General features: G+C 35.0%; 1 protein-coding gene across 1 annotated transcript in view; it reads right to left on the bottom strand.

The window, feature by feature from the left end:
* The window catches only part of LOC106457608 (ZZ-type zinc finger-containing protein 3-like), a 23930-nt gene extending 6222 nt beyond the window's left edge, over positions 1 to 17708 (bottom strand). Inside the window, exons 1-3 of the mRNA XM_022383611.1 lie at positions 17337 to 17708; positions 8956 to 9232; positions 739 to 977 (exon numbers count right to left, since the gene is read on the bottom strand). Of these exons, the coding sequence (XP_022239319.1) occupies positions 739 to 977; positions 8956 to 9232; positions 17337 to 17588 (768 nt within the window). The 5' untranslated portion in view covers positions 17589 to 17708. The remainder of the gene's footprint in view (positions 1 to 738; positions 978 to 8955; positions 9233 to 17336) is intronic.
* Between the last annotated feature and the right edge of the window lie 1491 nt (positions 17709 to 19199).

Genomic DNA, 19199 nt, shown 5'->3' with positions numbered 1-19199 from the left:
TTTTTATGGTGTTCTGTGAATCTTGTTTCCAATTTTCTTCCTGTTTCTCCAATGTAGAATTCTGGGCAGTTATTGCATGTTATTTTGTAAATAACTTTGGTATTGTGTGTGATTCTAAATAATTTTTGTTTAGTACCAATTTTAATTTAGAGCCGGGTTTTTGTGAGAATTTGACATTGACAGGAATTTTGGGTTTAATGGCTAGTTTTTTTCCAAGTGTGGACAACTCTTGAACTGGTTTCAGGGACAAAAAGGTAAACTGCAGTGTAATGTACTGTTGTTGGGCTTGTTAGTATCACTTTTGTTCGTGAGTTGAGTTTTGTTGTGGTGAATGTTGGAGAGTTTTCGAACAACTACTTGTACCTGATGATGACAAAACCTTGTATATTTGCTGTTATGTTAAACTTATATTAAAGTTTTTCTTCATCACCCATTCAAGCCGTCTCCAAACATTATTTCTTACCTTTGTTACATATTTTGTAAATGCCATACATATATATTAATATAATATAAAGCACAAGTTTAATGGATCTTCAACAGCTAAAAACCTTAAGAGTTGAGTGATGTTACACTACGCTGGAAGGCTGGAGACAAAGAACAAACTATTTATTATCATGTGATTTACTTAAAGTAAATTAATTTAATATATGCAGTTAAGATAAAAACAAAACAAAATAATAAATAAAATATTTTACTGCTAAATTCACCAAATGTTTTTAAATGGTCACATGTCCTTACTTGTATTGGGGTACGATTTCCTAGAGCTGTTGCTATCTTCTTCCAGCGACGTGCTTCCACCTCTTCTGGTGGGAACTGAATCAGAAGATCTTCCAAACGTTTTTGTTCTTCAGGTGTCCACAACTGATTGAATGTAGAGGGTTTTGACTGGTTAAAAGGGCGACCACGTACAAGGACTGACTGAGAATTGCCCTCTGAAGTCTTGACAGTTTCAAGCATTTCCATCTCACTACTATCACCTTGAATTACACCACATTACATAATTTGTTACATTACATAGTTACATAACATCACCTTGAATTACACCACATTACATAGTTACATAACACACCTTGAATTACACCACATTACACTGTTACATAACATCACCTTGAATTACACCACATTACATAGTTACATAACATCACCTTGAATTACACCACATTACATAGTTACATAACATCACCTTGAATTACACCACATTACACTGTTACATAACAGCACTTTGAATTACACCACATTACACTGTTACATAACAGCACCTTGAATTACACCACATTACATAGTTACATAACATCACCTTGAATTACACCACATTACTTAACATCTCGAGTTTGAGAATTATTTTACATACAACAATATTTCTGAATTAAAATTGAAGTTCCTGGTCATATAACTAATTAAGTGTGGATACACATGTTAGCAGCACTCTGTAATCTTAAATGTCAGTGTTATTATTGAATATCACAATATTCAAAAGATCAAATAATCCAAACATAGGTTGCTTTGAATATTTTTTCTACATAAAAACTTTTTCGAATTCAAACAGTACTTGTGTATGAATACATAATAAATCAATACTTCTATACACTGTTATTATACTTTCCTCCCATCACTACCATCATGCATTCCATGACTGTCTCATATATTATCACTCTAGAACATTAATTATGACTAGGAGATTTATTTTTACAGTATCATCTTGCTTAAAGGACATCCACCTTATTTATGAGTTAACACTAACATGTACCAAACCTGGGTATAATGAGAGATTGTAGACACCCAAGAATAGATCCTGTTTTAAATTTCAGTATAAATCCTGAAACATAAAACTACAAATACATAACTCTACCTCTGGATAGACAGTGTGCTGAAACTATCACAGAAAAAGGTGAGAGGTGAGTTAGTATACACACATATATCATGAAAGGGGAAAAAGCATAAGATCCTGTGCAATTACTAAGTGATTAATTTTGGAGAGGTTTAAAAGTGCCATAAGACATCTGGTTGGAGGTTTTACATCCTTTAGTGGAAGAACTGAAGCTATGTGAAAATTATAATTGCCATCATCTCACAATTGAGAGAATGAAAACCAAATCCTCCATCATGTGTAGACTTGCTAAAGATATCTTATGCTAAAACCATGAAGCACACTAGATATTCTGCATCAGTAGATTCCTTGCCAAGGCAATACCAAGTATTAAGGAATTGATAAAACATGGTAATTTACAAATCTGGTCAAGGGAGTCAATATGTTTTATGTGGGGCTAATCCAGAGTAAATTTCAAATCACTTTTTTCTACACCAAGATGCAAAGAAAATCTGGTGGCTAGATTTAGCTGGAAAGCTGAATAGCATTACACTCTTTCAAAGTGACAGTATAAAAACTGTGCATATACATTACACCTAAATTAGATTGTAAGCTAACTTACCTTGAACTAAAAACTTTCAGAAAGACAAAAATCAATTGCATTAGATTGTCTACCCCCCCAAAAAAAAGGACAAGGTGATTCTAAACACATGGAAGTTTAGCACAGTTTCATACATAGCTTGCACGAAATCAGATCTATAACAAAGCAAACAGAAAGTTTACAGATATGTACAGACTGCTCACAGCCAATCATTCTTCCACAACTCCTAAACTGTGGGAAGAAAGATATATATATATATGTACTATCTGGAGTACCCATCCCCTCAATGGAAGATATGAAAAGTTGCTCCCCTTATATGTAATTGTAAAAAAGGCAAAAATGACCATAAAAACAACAAAACACAAAATATGAAACAGTAAATTTTCATGTATCTTCTCACGGACCCAATAAACCTTCATGTCAATTCTGGTAAAGATCCATTGACAGGGGTGAAGTAGAGGTAAAAAAAATGAAAAAACCCCCAGAAAAAACACAAAACTGAAAATTTGTATGTACCCACACGTGGACCAAATGAACTTCCTCACCAAATTTCATGAAGATCCATCCACAGGAGGTGATGTAGTGGTAAAAACTGCAAAACTGAAAATCTGTATATATATCAACGAAAATATGAAAAGTTGCTTCCCTTATATGTAATTGTAAAAAAGGCAAAAATGCCCATAAAAACTGCAAAACACAAAATGTGAAACAGCAAATGTTCATGTATTTTCTCATGTAACTATCCACAACCTGCGAAGTAGTTACATGGCCATACAACAGACAGTACTATTATATTTATATAGATATAGATGTATATAGTAAGACTCATTCATAGAGTAAATTTGAAATGAGATAATCTTAAAGTCAGAAAAATAAATATAAGGAAAACTCACTCCAAGATGAGAGAAGTAAATGTGGTTTAGAGCCTTTAACAAAGAAATATTCCAATTCAAAAAACAGGCACATAGCCACTGATATTAATAACAAAAAGAAAAATAATGCTCATAAGGAAGATTGAGGAAGGAGAGCTAGGTCAAACAACAGTTGGGTCAAACATTAACATTTCAAATGAAAGAGGGAATTAAGGAAGAACAACACGGATGAGTAAGGAAGTGTAATGTCTAAGGAAAAATTTATCATATATGAATAACCTGAAAACCGTCAACTTCCTACAGTAAAGAATTTGAATTTCTACAGAAGAATGGCTCTCTTATATATATATATAAAAGGAACAATAATCCTCAGAAGAAATCCCCTACCGACAAAAACTGTCAGTGGTAATAATATGTACAAGTCAAAGGAGGTTATTCTTTTTTTTTTGTACAGATCCTTGATTAGGCCTCAAATGGAGCATTATGTTCAATCTCATGCTGCTTACCTTCAAAAGGACATTCAGTTGTCAGAAGTGATTCACAAGATGGCTACTAGGATGATTGAACATAAAATATTTAAGGACAACAGGGGGCCTATTTGCCCACCTAGGCTGTCCCATCTACTAAACTAAACTAAAACTATTAAAAAAATCTCAAAGCCAGCTCTTGTCATTCATAAAGTTATTAAGCTTTCTCTTAAACTCTCTTTTATTTACTGCTTCCACAACATCCAAAAATAACCCATTTCAAAGGTCAAGTACTCTGAAAGAAAAATAAAACTTAGCTGAAAATGACTCCTATCCTGCCCAAATTTATATTTGTGCCTCCTAATCCTGCCATTCTCACCATTAAGTAAGAAAAAAGATGATGCATCAACACTATCAATTCCCTTAATCTTAAACACCTCAGTCAGATCCCTTCTAACTCTTCCCGTTTCAAGAGAATACAATTTCAGAGTTCTTAACCTCTCCTTGTATTACAAACCCTCCATCTCAGGCACAATTCTAGTAACCCTCCTTTAAACCATTTCCAATAATTCAATGTCCTTTCTAAGGTAAGAAGCCCAAGACTGAACACAATACTTCAAGTGTAGCCTAACCAGTGCCATTATACAATGATATTATAACCTCTTTAGACTTGTATTCAATATTCCTATTTGCCCTACCACTAACAAAGCACACTGCTTGGATGGATTAAGAGACTCATCAACCATTACACAAAGATCCCTTTCTTGCATGACACTGTTAAGGTTATTCCCATCCAAATTATACTTAGAATTCAAATTATGATAACCTATATGCATTATCTTGCATTTATTATAATTAAAACTCATCTGCCATTTATTTGCCCAACTCACTAAATGATCTAAATTATTTTGTGAAGCAGCAGCATCCTCTTCACAGCTAGCAACACCCTATAGCTTAATATTATCTGTAAATTTAAGTAATTTATTCATCATTCCTTCAGTTATGTCACTGATGTAAATCAAAAAGAGCAAAGGTCCTAAGACTGAGCCATGAGGTACACCACTTGAGACATTAATCCAGTTTAACTGAACTCCATTTATAACAACCCTCTGCTTTCTTCCATCCAGCCATACTTCTATCTAATTTGCTAACTTATTCAACACACCTACAGAGAAGATTTTTTACAAACCTTTTATGTGGCACCTTGTTAAATGTTTTCTGAAAATACAGGTACACCAAATCTACACCTTACCCTCATCTACATAAGTAATAACGTTTTCAAAGAATGTCAAAAGGTTTGTAGGGCAAGATTTTCCCTTAGTGAAACCATGTTGACTATTCAATACAATTCTAAACTTTGTTAAATGACTTTGCAATGCATCTTTTATTAGGCTTTCCAAAACCTTTCCCACAACTGATGTAAGACTAATAGGCCTATTATTACTAGGACAATTTCTATCACCTCCCTTGAAAAGAGGAGTAATATTAGCCAACTTCCAATCCTCTGGCACCTGCCCACCATTCAAGGACTTGCAAAAAATAGTAGCAAGTGGCTCACATATCCAGTCTTTAAAACCCTTGGGGAAATATTATCTGACCCAGGAATCTTATCATATTTTAAACTTCCCAATTTTTTCTTAAGCTCAGAATTAATGTAATCATCTTGTTCGATATTATTTCCATCTAAAAAACTGAAGAAAAAGCAGAATTTAATAACCCAGGCATCCCATAATCATCTGATATGAGTCTTCTTTTATCATTCCTCAAAGGTTCTACCTCCATCCTAACATTTTGTTTACCCTTAATGCATTTAAAGAAATCTTTACTTTAATTTTTACACTTTCAGCTAACTTGTTTTCATATATCCTTTTTGATGTTCTAATTTCTTGTTTCACCAGCTCTCTTGATCTTCTATAATTTTCTAAATATCCTGTTATACTAGACAATTTAAGTTTCTTAAATTTGTGAAGCTTTTCTTAAATGTTATCCCTTATACCCTTTGTGAGCCAACCTGGTTTTTTGCTTGATGTCACCCTTTTCTTTCTATGAGGAATATGTTCATCTTGAATATTTAAAAATGTACTCTTAAAAATTTTCCATATTTGGTCAGACTCCAAATAAGTCAACTCTTCAATTCACAACAGACAATTTTTGTCACATCTTTTAAAAATTTGCTTTTTTGAAATTTGTAACCAAAATGTTATTATTCCTTATCTCCAAATGCAGCAAAACATTGAACCTAACAGAGCAATGATCACTTGCACTAAGATATTCTCCAATTTCCACCCTCTCAACTATTTCTACATTAGAAGTTAACAATAAATCTAAAATAGCATTATTTTTAGTTGGTTCTTTGACCAAATGGTGAAGAAGACCAACTTGAACAGTTTCCAAAAACCTGTCTCCTCATGGTTAGATTCTTAACATTTCTCAATCTATATGCCTGAAATTAAAATCATCCATAATTATGACCTCATTAACAGCTAAAATCTTAATCTTTGTGTAAAGTTTCTCAATTTCATCAGTATCATCTGGTAGTCTATAACAAATTCCCACTAAAAGCCTTTTCCCTTTATATCCATTAACAGAAACCCAAATGGACTCAATCTCCTTGCTATTATCTTTGATATCCTCAACTTCAACAGGATGTAACTCACATTTTACATATAAGGCCACTTCTCCCCCTCTCTTTGATATTCTATCCCTATTAGCTAACCTATAACCTTTTATTTCAAAGAAATTTCTGTCATCAAAATTGTTTACATTTAACCACATTTCCATTATATCAAAATCCTCCATTCCTACCAGTGCTCTAAAGTCATTTATTTTATTTCTTATACTTCTAGCATTACAACAGTAACAATTAAACCTAACCTTAGATCTACTTTTATACTTTGTTCCTATGCTAAACTTATCTCCTCTCTTATTCTTTTTTGTATTTAGTTTTTCCCGGCCTTCACCACTGTCTAGTCCTAGTTTAAAACTTCCCTTACAGCTGAGTTAATAGCTGTAGCAAACAAGCCAGGCCCTACCCTATTTAAATGCAAACCATCCATTCCAAAAACACCCTTCTCCCATTGAACTGATCCCACAAGTCCAACCAGCCAATCTGCTCATTCTTACATATTAACTTATTTGTGGGATGAAGGGACTATCACGTAAGGACAGGTTAGGGTGCTTAAAGTTAGTTTCTCTTGAGAAAAGAAGTTAGAGGGAAGCTGACTGTCTTCAGACATGGTAGATGAAACAGGACTGAGTCAGTTCAAGAAAAGGTTTGACAAATACTTAAGAAAATCTGGAATGGATATAGGTAGATGGGTGTTTGATGAAATTAATGAGACAGCAACAATAGGATAATGGGGCCCCTGTTCTCTCTCAAATATTATGTTATTGAGACAAAGCTACTGCATCATTTGGTAAACTTGATCTCCTAGGTTATTATTGGTAAATATGTTTCAATGAAATGTTCATTTTACTCAGCATATTTAAGCTTTGTGTTTCTTGTACAAAACCCAGCAGGATAAACAAGAGGGTTACGTATAACAGCATAGTTTAATGTCACAAGACATTACTGACAAGTTTTGGAATATTTTAACCTATTAATCTCCATTAGGCAGTACTTGCAGTCAAATATAAACATTTTGAATGCACAAACACATTTTTGGGATCCTTTGAAATGTTTTCCTTTAGTCATTGTAAGGTATTTACAATGAGTGGCCATTTTGAATTCTGGTTGACTTATGTCTGATGATTGGTTACTTTCTCTAGACCTGTAAAGAATAATTAAAGATTCTAGAGAAATACTAATATATCATCACTGTGAAAAGTAAGTGAGTTGTACAATCATGAAGGCATGTTATAAAAGCTACACATATTGTTAGAAGCATAATAAAATCAGAAGAAAATGGAATCTCACAAAAAATGTATAAAACCAGAACTTACTAACTGGTCAAAGTACAATAAAACAGCAACCAGACTCACCCAACTAATTCAAAACAGAGTTTATTGTAATTAATTCCCAAGAACAAGTTACACGATGCACTGGAATTGTTAGAATCTTAATATAAAAATATATTTCTTTTGGAAAACTGGTAAAAATTAAAGAAATATTCTAAGTTAAACAAACTGAATTTCAAAAACTGAATATCAAAAGACATAAACACAACATCAGGAATCTACAATGAGAGAAATCACAGATTCATAAGCTTGCTTCAGGCACAATATTGAAAAAGAAACACAAAAGAACACTTCATATAAAGAACATGATATGTGACAAAATCACTGTTGCAGTTAGAATGACATTACATAACTGTATATAGAAAGTTGGGTAGACGTTTTCTAAACATACATCAGGATATTTCTATTATTGAGAAAAATCTCTTACGTCTACAGTAATATGGTTTGTTATAAAATGATGTAAATGAAGTGAGAAAAGAAAACTTAAAGCAATAAGAGTATACTTATGTATTTAACACTTTTTTCTCTGTAGTTGTTGCATTGATTTCAAGAATTCAAAATATCTTACCTGACTATTATACATTTAATATACTTTGAAAAAAAATACTATATTCCATTTCCTGAAGTTCAATGTATCAAGAACTTATTTTGATAATTTTTGTGATACTATAAATGAAAAACGATGATTAAATTAGTTCCATATTTTAGCACTATTTATGCTACACTTTTCAAAACAGCTTTTTAAAGAATTTGGGAATGTTGTTGTAATATATATATAATTTATATATTTATTTGTAACAAGAGATTTAAGTCATGGAACTGACCTAATACTCTTTAAAATTACACACAAATTTTGACTATCAGTAAAACTCCATAATCAAAATAATTACATTTTAGAAGCACTTGCCTTTAGTATCTAAATCTCAATAACACATTGATCTTCATAATATCTCACAAAGTAATTTTTTTCATATTCTTAATCTTATATTAATGAAATAGAGAGAAAGAAGAAAAATGAATGCAATGCTAGTTTGTGCGAAAAGTAGTTTAGGTGTGAAGAATTTGAAACACCCTGAACAATGTCCAAATTTACTTCAATACAAAAATATTTTCAATGTACTTTTGAGGAAATTTTGTTCTCTAAAGGTATACTTTAAAATTACAATAATTTTAAATGAGATTTTCTTCATAACAATCCTATATATATATTTATATATATGTATATATAAAAGTATCTAGAAAGTTACCTACCCATACTGTTAGATACTGTTTCACCTAATCCCTTAAGCATTTGCCTTGTTAATTGTTTTTTACCAAATGAAAGGTGTTCATCACTCAGAGCATATTGATCCCAGTCAATCTGTGGAAGTTGAACAACCCGCTGCCTTTCTGGTATTTGTAAATACTCTTTTCTCTGTAATTTTTCTACTAGTTGGATAGGATCCTTAAGAGCCTGCTCCCGAAGAGCCATTAGCTTTTCTATGTCTTGAATAGCTTGAACCTTTTGAGCTTCTAGCATTGCTATAGTCTTAAGAAAATAGAGAGAGAAAAATGAATTGAAAACAAGTGTAAGTTGTGTTTATGAAACAACTATTCCCTCCACTAATATTATGATATATTTAAGGCTTCCTGTTCAATGGGGGTAGGACCATTGAATGATGATAAAGGAAAACTTGTATTCTGCTTTTTTTTTCAGTTTTTACTAATGATGATTTAAGCAATATTCCTCATCTTAAACAGTTGATAAATGGAAATAAGATCAAACAAGATGATCACATTAAGCTTGCTAAAAAAAAAAAAAATTGGGAAGCTTAAAGAACAATAAGGCTCCTGAGCAAGATAAAATTTCCCAAAGGGTTTTGAAGAAGGTTAAGAAATGGATATGTGGGCCACTTTCTATTTTTTTTTAAGTCCTTGAATAGTGGGCAGGTGCCAGAGGATTGGAAGCTGGATAATGTTACTCTTCTTTTCAAGGGAGGTGATAAAAATTGTTCCACTAATTATAGACCTATTAGTCTTACATCAGTTGTGGGAAAGGTTTTGGAAATTCTAAAAAAAGATGCATTGCAAAGTCATTTAATAAAGTTTAGAATTTTATTGGAGAGTCAACATGTTTTCACTAAGGGAAAATCTTGCCTTACAAATCTCTCGACATAATTTGAAAAAGTTACTATTTATGTAGATGAGGGTAAGGTGTAGATTTGGTGTATCTGGACTTTCAGAAGTTATAATTTTCCGTACTGAAAATGTATTTCCGATAGGTACTTACCTCCTCACAAGATTAGCTTTTCTCATTCAGTGCTGCCCTCTATACATGAACTTTTTTTATGCATGCCACAAGCCTTGCACCCCCCCCCCTGTTGGAATTACTATATTCCAACATGTCTGTCATGCAAATCATCATGCATCATCTCTTAACCAATAGTAGCATGACATGCTCATGTGACTCTCTCTATACTCCTCTACTAAACCTTCACTTCGAAGCTTAACAGAAGGTGCGAGCACCATAGAAGTGGGAAGGAAGGGTGGAAAATGTAAGAGGAGGGAAGTACCCATCAGAAATACACTTTCAGTACAGGAAAGTTATAACTTCCCTCCTCTCACAAGATTAGCTAGAATCCCACATTAATTAGGAGGAATACCTGGTGCGTAGGAATGAAATAAGTATTCCTGAAAACATCCGAAGGATACCCCAGACCAATAGAGATATAGATCTTAAGATCAGAAAAGGGGATCCGCACCAGTTCTGAGCAAGGTATACTCTTTGCCCATGTGTAAATTGTGTAATGTACAAGGGCAGAAATTGTGAGATGGTGAGCAGCTAGAACTTGGTGGACTGTAGTTGGTAAGTCAACTACATCCAAAACCTCCTCATAGGGTACCAACATCTATGTGAGGGTAGGATGAGGATCATACTGGCTTCACTTCAAACCTAATAATTGGGGATTAAGACCTGCACCAATTTCTAGGTATGCCATGAGGTTCATTACCGATCTATCAATCTGGGAGTAGACATTCAGTATCGAAAGGATGTCTATCACATGTAATCAACTCCCCAAACAGTGGTACAGACCCGCAACATCCAAAGGCAATAACATCCCCATAAGAAGAGAATGAGGGATAGACAAGGATCTCAATGTACAATTCCACATACTACCGCTGTGACCAAAGACACAGATGGAGCAATTGGGGGAGGAAGATAGACAATCTGTACTCGTGTGAGGACATAGGTTGATTGGTTAACTCCAATCCAAAACTTTTATGCCATGAACCGACATCCACGCAAAGGTAGGATGAGGTCTCCTAATCGAAGAGGTGAATTGCAATTGTGACAGCTCAACTCCAGTGCATATGTAAAGTATATCAGGAGGCCAGTGATCCAGTCAGGTGATGGCTCAACTCCAATGTTTGTGTAAAAGAATGCGAAGGCCATATTATCTGTGAAGGTGATGGCTCAACTCCAGTGGTTGTGTAAACATGATCAGGAGGCCATGTCAACCAGCAAGGAGATGGCTCAACTCATCTGAAAGCCACGTTGCATCTACACAAGCAGAACACCACCACCATACTCTCAGCTGAATGGTTTGAATGTTTTTATGTGTGGAACTCATTCAGGAGGGTGCCTCCTTGGTCAACCACACCAGTGGCTTGCAACTGGAAGTGGTAAGGACTCCCATACTCCACTTGAACAAAGGAGGGTGAATGCAGTGGACAGCCCAGAGGAACATTATCACTGGAGACAGTGCAATGGGTGAATATGAAATCCTATTTTGAAAATTAGACTTTACCCCATTATTCACTCGAGGCATGGGCAACAATCCCCTTCTGCTTTATCTATGTAATCCATGGGTGGTACGGTCCGGAACGGGCATGTTTATAAAGCAACTTATCGCAAGGTAATTAACCATCAAGCAATTTTGCGGAACACCCCATCTCGACAGTGAGCATGCAAAGCAATGGACAAGAGAGCTCGAGTCAACATGGCTGACAGTGTGGATTTAGAGTTAAAGAATACAGAGTGGGATCCATAAAATGAGAAATGAAGCAATGGCCCCTGAAAGGAAAAGTATTAATATAAACTAATCGAGTCAAAGTTGCACTGAATCATGAAAAATTGGTATAGACAGAAGATGAGAACTCAATGAAGAAGAAACCACAATATAGAGGAAATAAAAGGAGATGAACATATGAAGTGTAGTCCACATGCCCTACAGATGAATTTCCTGAAACGGATAATGCAGATGAAATGCCAGAGAAAAGATGAGGCAGGAAACTTGATGAGAAGAAACCAGAAACAAAGTCCAGGAGGACAATGTAAGAGAGGAATAAGCTAATTGAAACAAAATCCAAACCCATGAGGTTAAGATGGGAGGAGAATGATCTGAACAGACGATGTTATCATGAAATAAAGAAGTGGGAATGGGTACCACAGAAGAATCCATGCGGGTAATACAACACCGAAGAGCACGTACAGGACATAGAAGGCTATCCAGATAATGGCGAGGATGAGGTGAGAACTGAAGGATTATGAAAGCAGCAAAAAGGAGGATGCACCCTCCCATGCTGCAGATGTGTGAGGGAGGAAAGAACGATCTGGAAAAGAAGAAGATATGTATGAAGATAAAAAGTATGTGAAACCTCAATGGCAAACAAATCCAACCACTGACATCCCCCAGCCAAATAAGTCTGAAAGGAAAGGTGAAACAAGGAGCACGTGGAAAGTGGTTCAAATGGAGGCAAAAAAAAGGCAATGGAGGAACATCCCAGTTTGGAATTGCAACTCGCCATGGGGGACAACTAATCTGGAAGGAACAGAACAAGAGGAAAGAGTGTAGGAGAGAAAAACATGATAGTATTGGGAAAAATGGTAGGTGTTGGAGAAAGATGCACAATAACTAGGAATGGAGGCAACAGGGAACCTTATAAAAAAGCCTAGTAAATATTCCATAATACGAGTAACAGTGGGTCAAACAGCCACAAGTCCCCAACCACAGACCAATAGCAGAAAATGTTCTACTGATACAAATAAACTTCCATGGAGGAAGGTGTGATGGAACGGTTCAGAAGGAAAGTGACAATGCAAAATAATCTCAATATCCATGCCAAGAACCAGATAAAAACCAAGCGTGAAGAGGAAGGACAGGAAGAAGGGGGTAAAGCACCAATGACCGAGTTTGTCAAAGCAGGGAGGGAGACAGAGGAAGGGGTAGTTGAGGGGTAAGGTGGAAACCACAACTGAGCCGACCAGTAAAGAGCAATCAGAAGGACTTGACACAATGAAGTATAGAAAATCTAACTCACCCAAAGGAGGAGTTGAATGGGAGGATAACCCATAGGATATTATCAGTCCAATCCTGACTGAAAGCATCAACAGTCATGGTAAACAGATGAGGGACTGGATACCAAAACAGAGGGAGTTTGTAGTTTAGTGATGTGGCAAATGCATTGATGTAAGGAAAACCCCACTGAAGGCAAAGCCACTGAAGAACCACAGGATCAGGAGACCACTCCGTTGACTAGTCTGTTTGGACGGGAAGAACAAGTTGTGACAAGCTGGAAAACACTCAACACCAGATACGTCATGATATGGATATCCTGCATGAGGGTCCAAAACGGAAGATCCAGTGTGTGAAAACATAGGGATCAAGATCAGGTGCCACTCTGGCAAATGAGGTAAGCAACTACAGTGAAATTATCGGGATGAATCATGACCAGACGATGTCTGGCCCAATGGAGGAAATGATCCAAGGCCCAATGAGAAGCACCAGTGAGGAGTTGAGAATACTTCTCTGTAACAAACCAACACTCAGAAGCTTCCTGGTGGTGGTAAAAGAAGGAAATCCAGACGAGAAAGAGGAAGCAGGACAGTCGCCAATGTGTGGGGCTTGTCCAACCACCAATGCTGATTGTCGACTATGGTAGGAGGAAGAGTAATAAGAGCCTGCAAAAGAACCCATGTAAGAGACCATTAGTCATGAAGAGAGCAAGACAAGACTCCAAGGGAAAACGAGGAGGATGGAGAAAAGAAATGAGGTGGGACAATTATGACAGACTGCCAGCCCTGGTTGTCACAGGGACAACCAATAGCCTGGAATAAAACCTGGAGAAAAAAAATTCATAGTTTCAAAGTCCAGTTGAAACAGAAGGCCATGAAAAGCCTCTGTCCAACACTGGCTGGTAAAGGGATCCCGAAGTAGAGGGAAGGAATGGGAATCTGTGACAAATGAGGAGGGGAAAGGGATTGGAGAACAAGTCCAACTGATAGAATATGAATAACCAACTGATCTAAGATTAAATATAATGCCAAAGGGGAACAAAGTTCTACAATCGAGCTCCCACTGAACCGGAACCCCATGGGTAGTCCCTGATACTAAAGGCGGTATGCTGAATTATGTTGAAGAAAATGATGAGATACAGAACCCCTGGAGATGGAAACAGGAATAGGGCTTGTTGTAAACCTAACAGCAACCAAAGAAGAAAAGCGTAGTGTTGACACAGGGATTCCACTTGGAAGTCCAAAGTGCCCGGAATATGGTTGAAAATACCATCAAAGAAAAGAAGGGTGAAACGGAACACCCCAAGATAAGTGGGTGGCCAATGAACTTGTGACCTGTCACAACCCAGAGTATCCCAACAACAAAGAAATCATGTGTAGAAGGCGAGACCTGAGGATAACACACAAGCCCACATGGAGAAAAGAAGTGAGATGCTGTTCCTGGAAAAAAACCATAGGATGACTAGGTAGAAGCCTCAGAAAGGAGAAATATGGTAGAGAAATACAACAGAAGGGAAATAAGGGTAAAACAAAGTATAAAAACTGCACATAGGAGAATGCACCATAAAATCAGGGAGAGTTTTTATAGGCCATCTGATTGGCAGATGACGTCAATGAGATCAGTGTTACTACTGGTAACACAAAAGATTAGCTGAGAAAATCCCAGCAGCAACAGATGGGGAAAGACTAGTTAACTGGATTGTAGGATGAGCAATAACAAAAGGTTGTTATTAATGGAGTCTAGTCAAATTAGAAACTTGTTACTAGTGGAATACCTCTGGGATCAATCCTTGGGCTTTTGCTCTTTCTTATTTAAATCAATTATATTGATAATGAAATAATTAGTAAAATTTGCTGATAACAATACACTCGTGGGAATTTCTAGTTGTATTGCTCATTTTGTAGCACTAAAAAATGACTGGGATCATTTGGTAAGTTGCACAAATATTTGGCAAATGACTCTGTAACTGCAAATTAATGCATCTTGGTTATCATAATTTAGACTAAACATATAGATGAAAACATACTGAACAGAACAAATGAAAAAAAAAAGATCTTGGCAAAGTGGTGGATAAGTTAGTAGAATTTCAGGGTGTATTTATAGATATGTTGATTACAAGTTAAATGAGTATATCATCTCTCTCTGTACAAGTTACTAGTTAGGCCCCACTTGGAATACTATGTACAGTTTAATCTCTTTTATTTAAGAAAATACACTGACTTGTTGGAGAAGGTTCAGAAGAGGACTACTAGGATGATTTTGGGATGGAAGGGTTATCTTATAGAAATATGCTAAGATATGTTAACTTGCATTTTCTTGAGAAAAGAAGGATAAGAATTGACCTTATTAAAGTTTACAAGATTACTGAAGGGATCAATAGGATTAGGGCTTCTGACTTCTTGGTGCTATATTCTGAAGATAAAAGGAAAGAAGTTTAAGATTTGAAAAAGATCTGACTCCATTTAAGATTTTTATAACTGTTTGTTTGTTTTTTAATTTCGTGCAAAGCTACACGAGGGCTATCTGTGCTAGCCATCCCTAATTTAGCAGTGTAAGGCTAGAGGGGAGGCAGCTAGTCTTCACCACCCACCGCCAACTCTTGGGCTGCTTTTTTACCAACAAATAGTGGGATTGACCATCACATTATAATGCCCCCACAGCTAAAAGGGTGAGCATGTTTGGTGGGATGGGGATTCGAACCTGCAACCCTCAGATTGCGAGTCCTAACCACCTGGCCATGCTGGGCCTTTTATAACTGAGTGGCGGGCGTATGGAATGAACTGTCATTAGAAATAGTGGAGGCAAGCACTTTGTATGGACTTAAAAGTTGAATTAATGACTTCCTTAAAAATAAGGAGTGGGTTTAAATGATTACTTCTCTCAAGGATAGGTGTACAAGAACAGCCTCGATGGAACAAATGGTCTTATTGTGTAGGGCCCTTATCAAAAATTAACCACAGGTGTACTCTCATACAAAAATTGAAAGGTTTCATAGACAGCTTGAAGGAAGCTAGTGAGATAAAGAAAAAAATCCTGAAAACCATGCCAAATAATATTTTAAATTTCAATTTTTGAAATGAGTTTTAGTTAAATTCAACAAATGATTAAAAAAATTACTAAACTGAAGTCGATCTACATTTTCCCATATATCTATTATCATTGTTTCAGTCACCAACAACTTCACACTGACTAGTGAATTTTAAATAAAAATGTCAAAGAAAAACTTGTAGTTTACAAAATAATCTATAACTAAGCATAGCATCAAAGTGCAAAATTGAAAAAGAATAAATGGGGAAACAAATATTCTCTAATTAAAGATGTAACAATTATTAAATATTTAATACAATTTTATTATATGCATAATCCAAGGATATCATAACAGGGCTTTCCATAATTCCTGCAGATAAAATATTAAAAATAAATATTAATCCCTATGTATTTGACGATTCACCACTTGTAACAGTTATATCAGTTTCAGGGAATAAAAGAGAACTGGAAATAACATACATATATAATTATACACTCCACCACTGTATGAAGCCTAGTCTTGGTCTTTTGATTTACTCATATCCAAGGTTACTGACAAGGGGTATAATTCTCCAAAATCAATATAACCTAGTGACAAGTAGTGAATCAAATAACAGACAAAGTCTCATATTTATTTTTTGCATTTCAAAGCTACATATTCTTCAAATCCTACATAAATATAGGTCCAGTGAGTAAGGGACAATTCAAAACCTGTTATGTTCTTGCCAAGTTAGCAAAATTGTTAAACAGTAAATTTTATGCATTTCATTAAAACACATGGTCAAGGTACATGTATAGTTTTCAACTGTTAAAGTTCAGGCTTTGCAATTTGTCGAACTAAATAATATTCAAGGTAATAGTTCCCCATTCCAGTCACTAGAGTAAATTTAAAATAACCCCCACCTAATCAATGTGTTAAGTTTCAAGCCTAAAACATAAACATCATAACAAAAGTTAATGATTTGTAAACTTTTTCCAAGTCATATGTGACATTATGAATCTTTATTGACTTTGCTATTATTATTGCTATAATGGTAAAAATTTTCATGTACTTTATTTTCAAAGTTATGGCCTAATTTATTTTTTTACATTAAATTATGATTAACTGATAATAATTCATTACTTAGCTTACTGTTCCTTATTCTAAAAGTATAATAATTTGTAATGAATTACAAAACTTTATTATTCTGATATGAATTATGATTACACTTTTTACATAAATTAATACTGGCATTGTAATTGAAATAATTCCTCCAAGTCCAACTTAATTATCTGCGCAAAATACAACCTTCTTATGTAATGATTTTAATCTATTATCATACAACTTACTTTAAGCATGTTATGATAGTCTGAATTACCCTTCAAAGCTAGATGATCTGACTCAAAGAAAAATTCGCCAATATCATCATAGCTTTCATTTTCTTTACATTGAGTTTGATTAGCCTGTGTCTCCTCCAGACTTTTCTTCTTCGCTTTAGCCATAGAATCCGTTAGTGCATTACACTGAAATACCAGTCTATCAGTATCACTTTCATCTGATTTTTCATTGTTGTTACATACTCCAGAAGTCACATCTGACATTGTTATTATTATTAAATGTTGCTCTTATCAACGAACACGTGTTAGGCTATGTAATAAAATACTTAATCATCTTCGTTTTATCATTTCTTTCTCTCCCTCTCTCTACAATTTTGAATAAGCTTTAAACGACACCTATTGGTGAAAATAATAATTATTAAATTATTATAATTAGCTTGGAAATGCCATGATATTTTTAATATGATTCTTAGATAATCCGAAAGAATCGTTTGTTTGTTTGTTTCAGAGCAAAATCACTTTAGACTATATGCTGTGTCCACCGCGGGGAATCGAACCCCTGGTTTCAGTGTTGTAAGTCTGTAAATTGTCCCACTGGTGAATAGTCTGAAACTGAAAGAAAAGATTCCCAGTGTATTCGTCATTTGTTTATGAAAAATTGTGATCGTAACAATTCAAGATTTTTGTTAAAGTATAGAATTTGCTTATAGATGGTGAAGTTCAAAGTGTTGTAGAGAGGATAGTTAATTTAATAGCAGGAAGTGAAGCTTATGATGAAACTGTTTATGCAGGTTGAGAAATAGTATTTAGCATTATATGATTTTATTGGGATCTGTGTAGTGTGCACATATTATTGCTGTATATCCTTTCATGACTTAGAAACTCAATATATTTGTTACTTAGGTATATTCTGGCCATAAGAAAGTTTGCACATATTATTGCATGTTGCCTATGTGTGTTTAGCTAGATGTTCTAGATGAATAAGATTGCACAGCTGCTGTGAACTAAGCTTAATCCTGCCCTCAGGCGGTCACTCATGTCAGAACGAGTGAAGATGTGTCTGCCTAAGTATATAGTAAGTACATGAAATAAGTCGGTATTATTTTTCCATGACGCCTGAAGTATTGGATATATGTAGATATAAAGATATTTTTTTTATAATTAGGTACGTTTCCTGAAATGGTTTTCTGAGCAGTCCTAGCAGGAATATAAAAAAAAGCCATTTGTTTATTGCCAGTAAAATTGTTTTTATTAGCTTCATGCATGATCTAAACGTATATTTATTTTACTGATACATATTGCTGTTTTCATTTTGATATTTGACAATGTGTTACCTAATTCGGCATATCTGTTATAATTTTACTTGGTTTTCAGAAGGCAGCACAGCTTTCAAGCATTTAGTAGTACCCTGGGGCACTTCGACCTTTGCTTATTTCATGCAGTGATTTCTAGATATGATATTTTTTAAACAGTAAGCTATTATTGCTTGAGCTGCTACACTATATTTTAATAGCAAACTCTAGCATCGGCTCCAGCAGTGCTCTGCTTTAAGTATATCCCATCCTGGCAAATATTCAGCTTGAATACATTTTTACGCAAAGTTACTATTTGGTAAGATATCCCACTGCCTTTGTGAAGATCTGGGTTTTCCTGATAGTCTTTTGCAGTCCCATCTTGTATTAATTACTGTTAAATGTACACTGGGATAAGATTACCGTTGTGAAGAAGTGATTTAGACAACAGGTTGCTTTTATGTTTTTACACCGAAAATAAAACGTTTCCATTATTTAGAATTGAAATAACTGTGTTAATGTCTCTTTATTTGGTCTGCTTACATTTACCAAAAATCTCCTGTTATTGTGGTGCTTCATTTAC

Source organism: Limulus polyphemus, unplaced genomic scaffold (genome assembly GCF_000517525.1).
Source record: "Limulus polyphemus unplaced genomic scaffold, Limulus_polyphemus-2.1.2 Scaffold351, whole genome shotgun sequence".
NCBI classification, from domain to species: Eukaryota; Metazoa; Arthropoda; class Merostomata; order Xiphosura; family Limulidae; genus Limulus; species Limulus polyphemus.
This window is presented reverse-complemented; position numbering and strand designations above follow the sequence as displayed.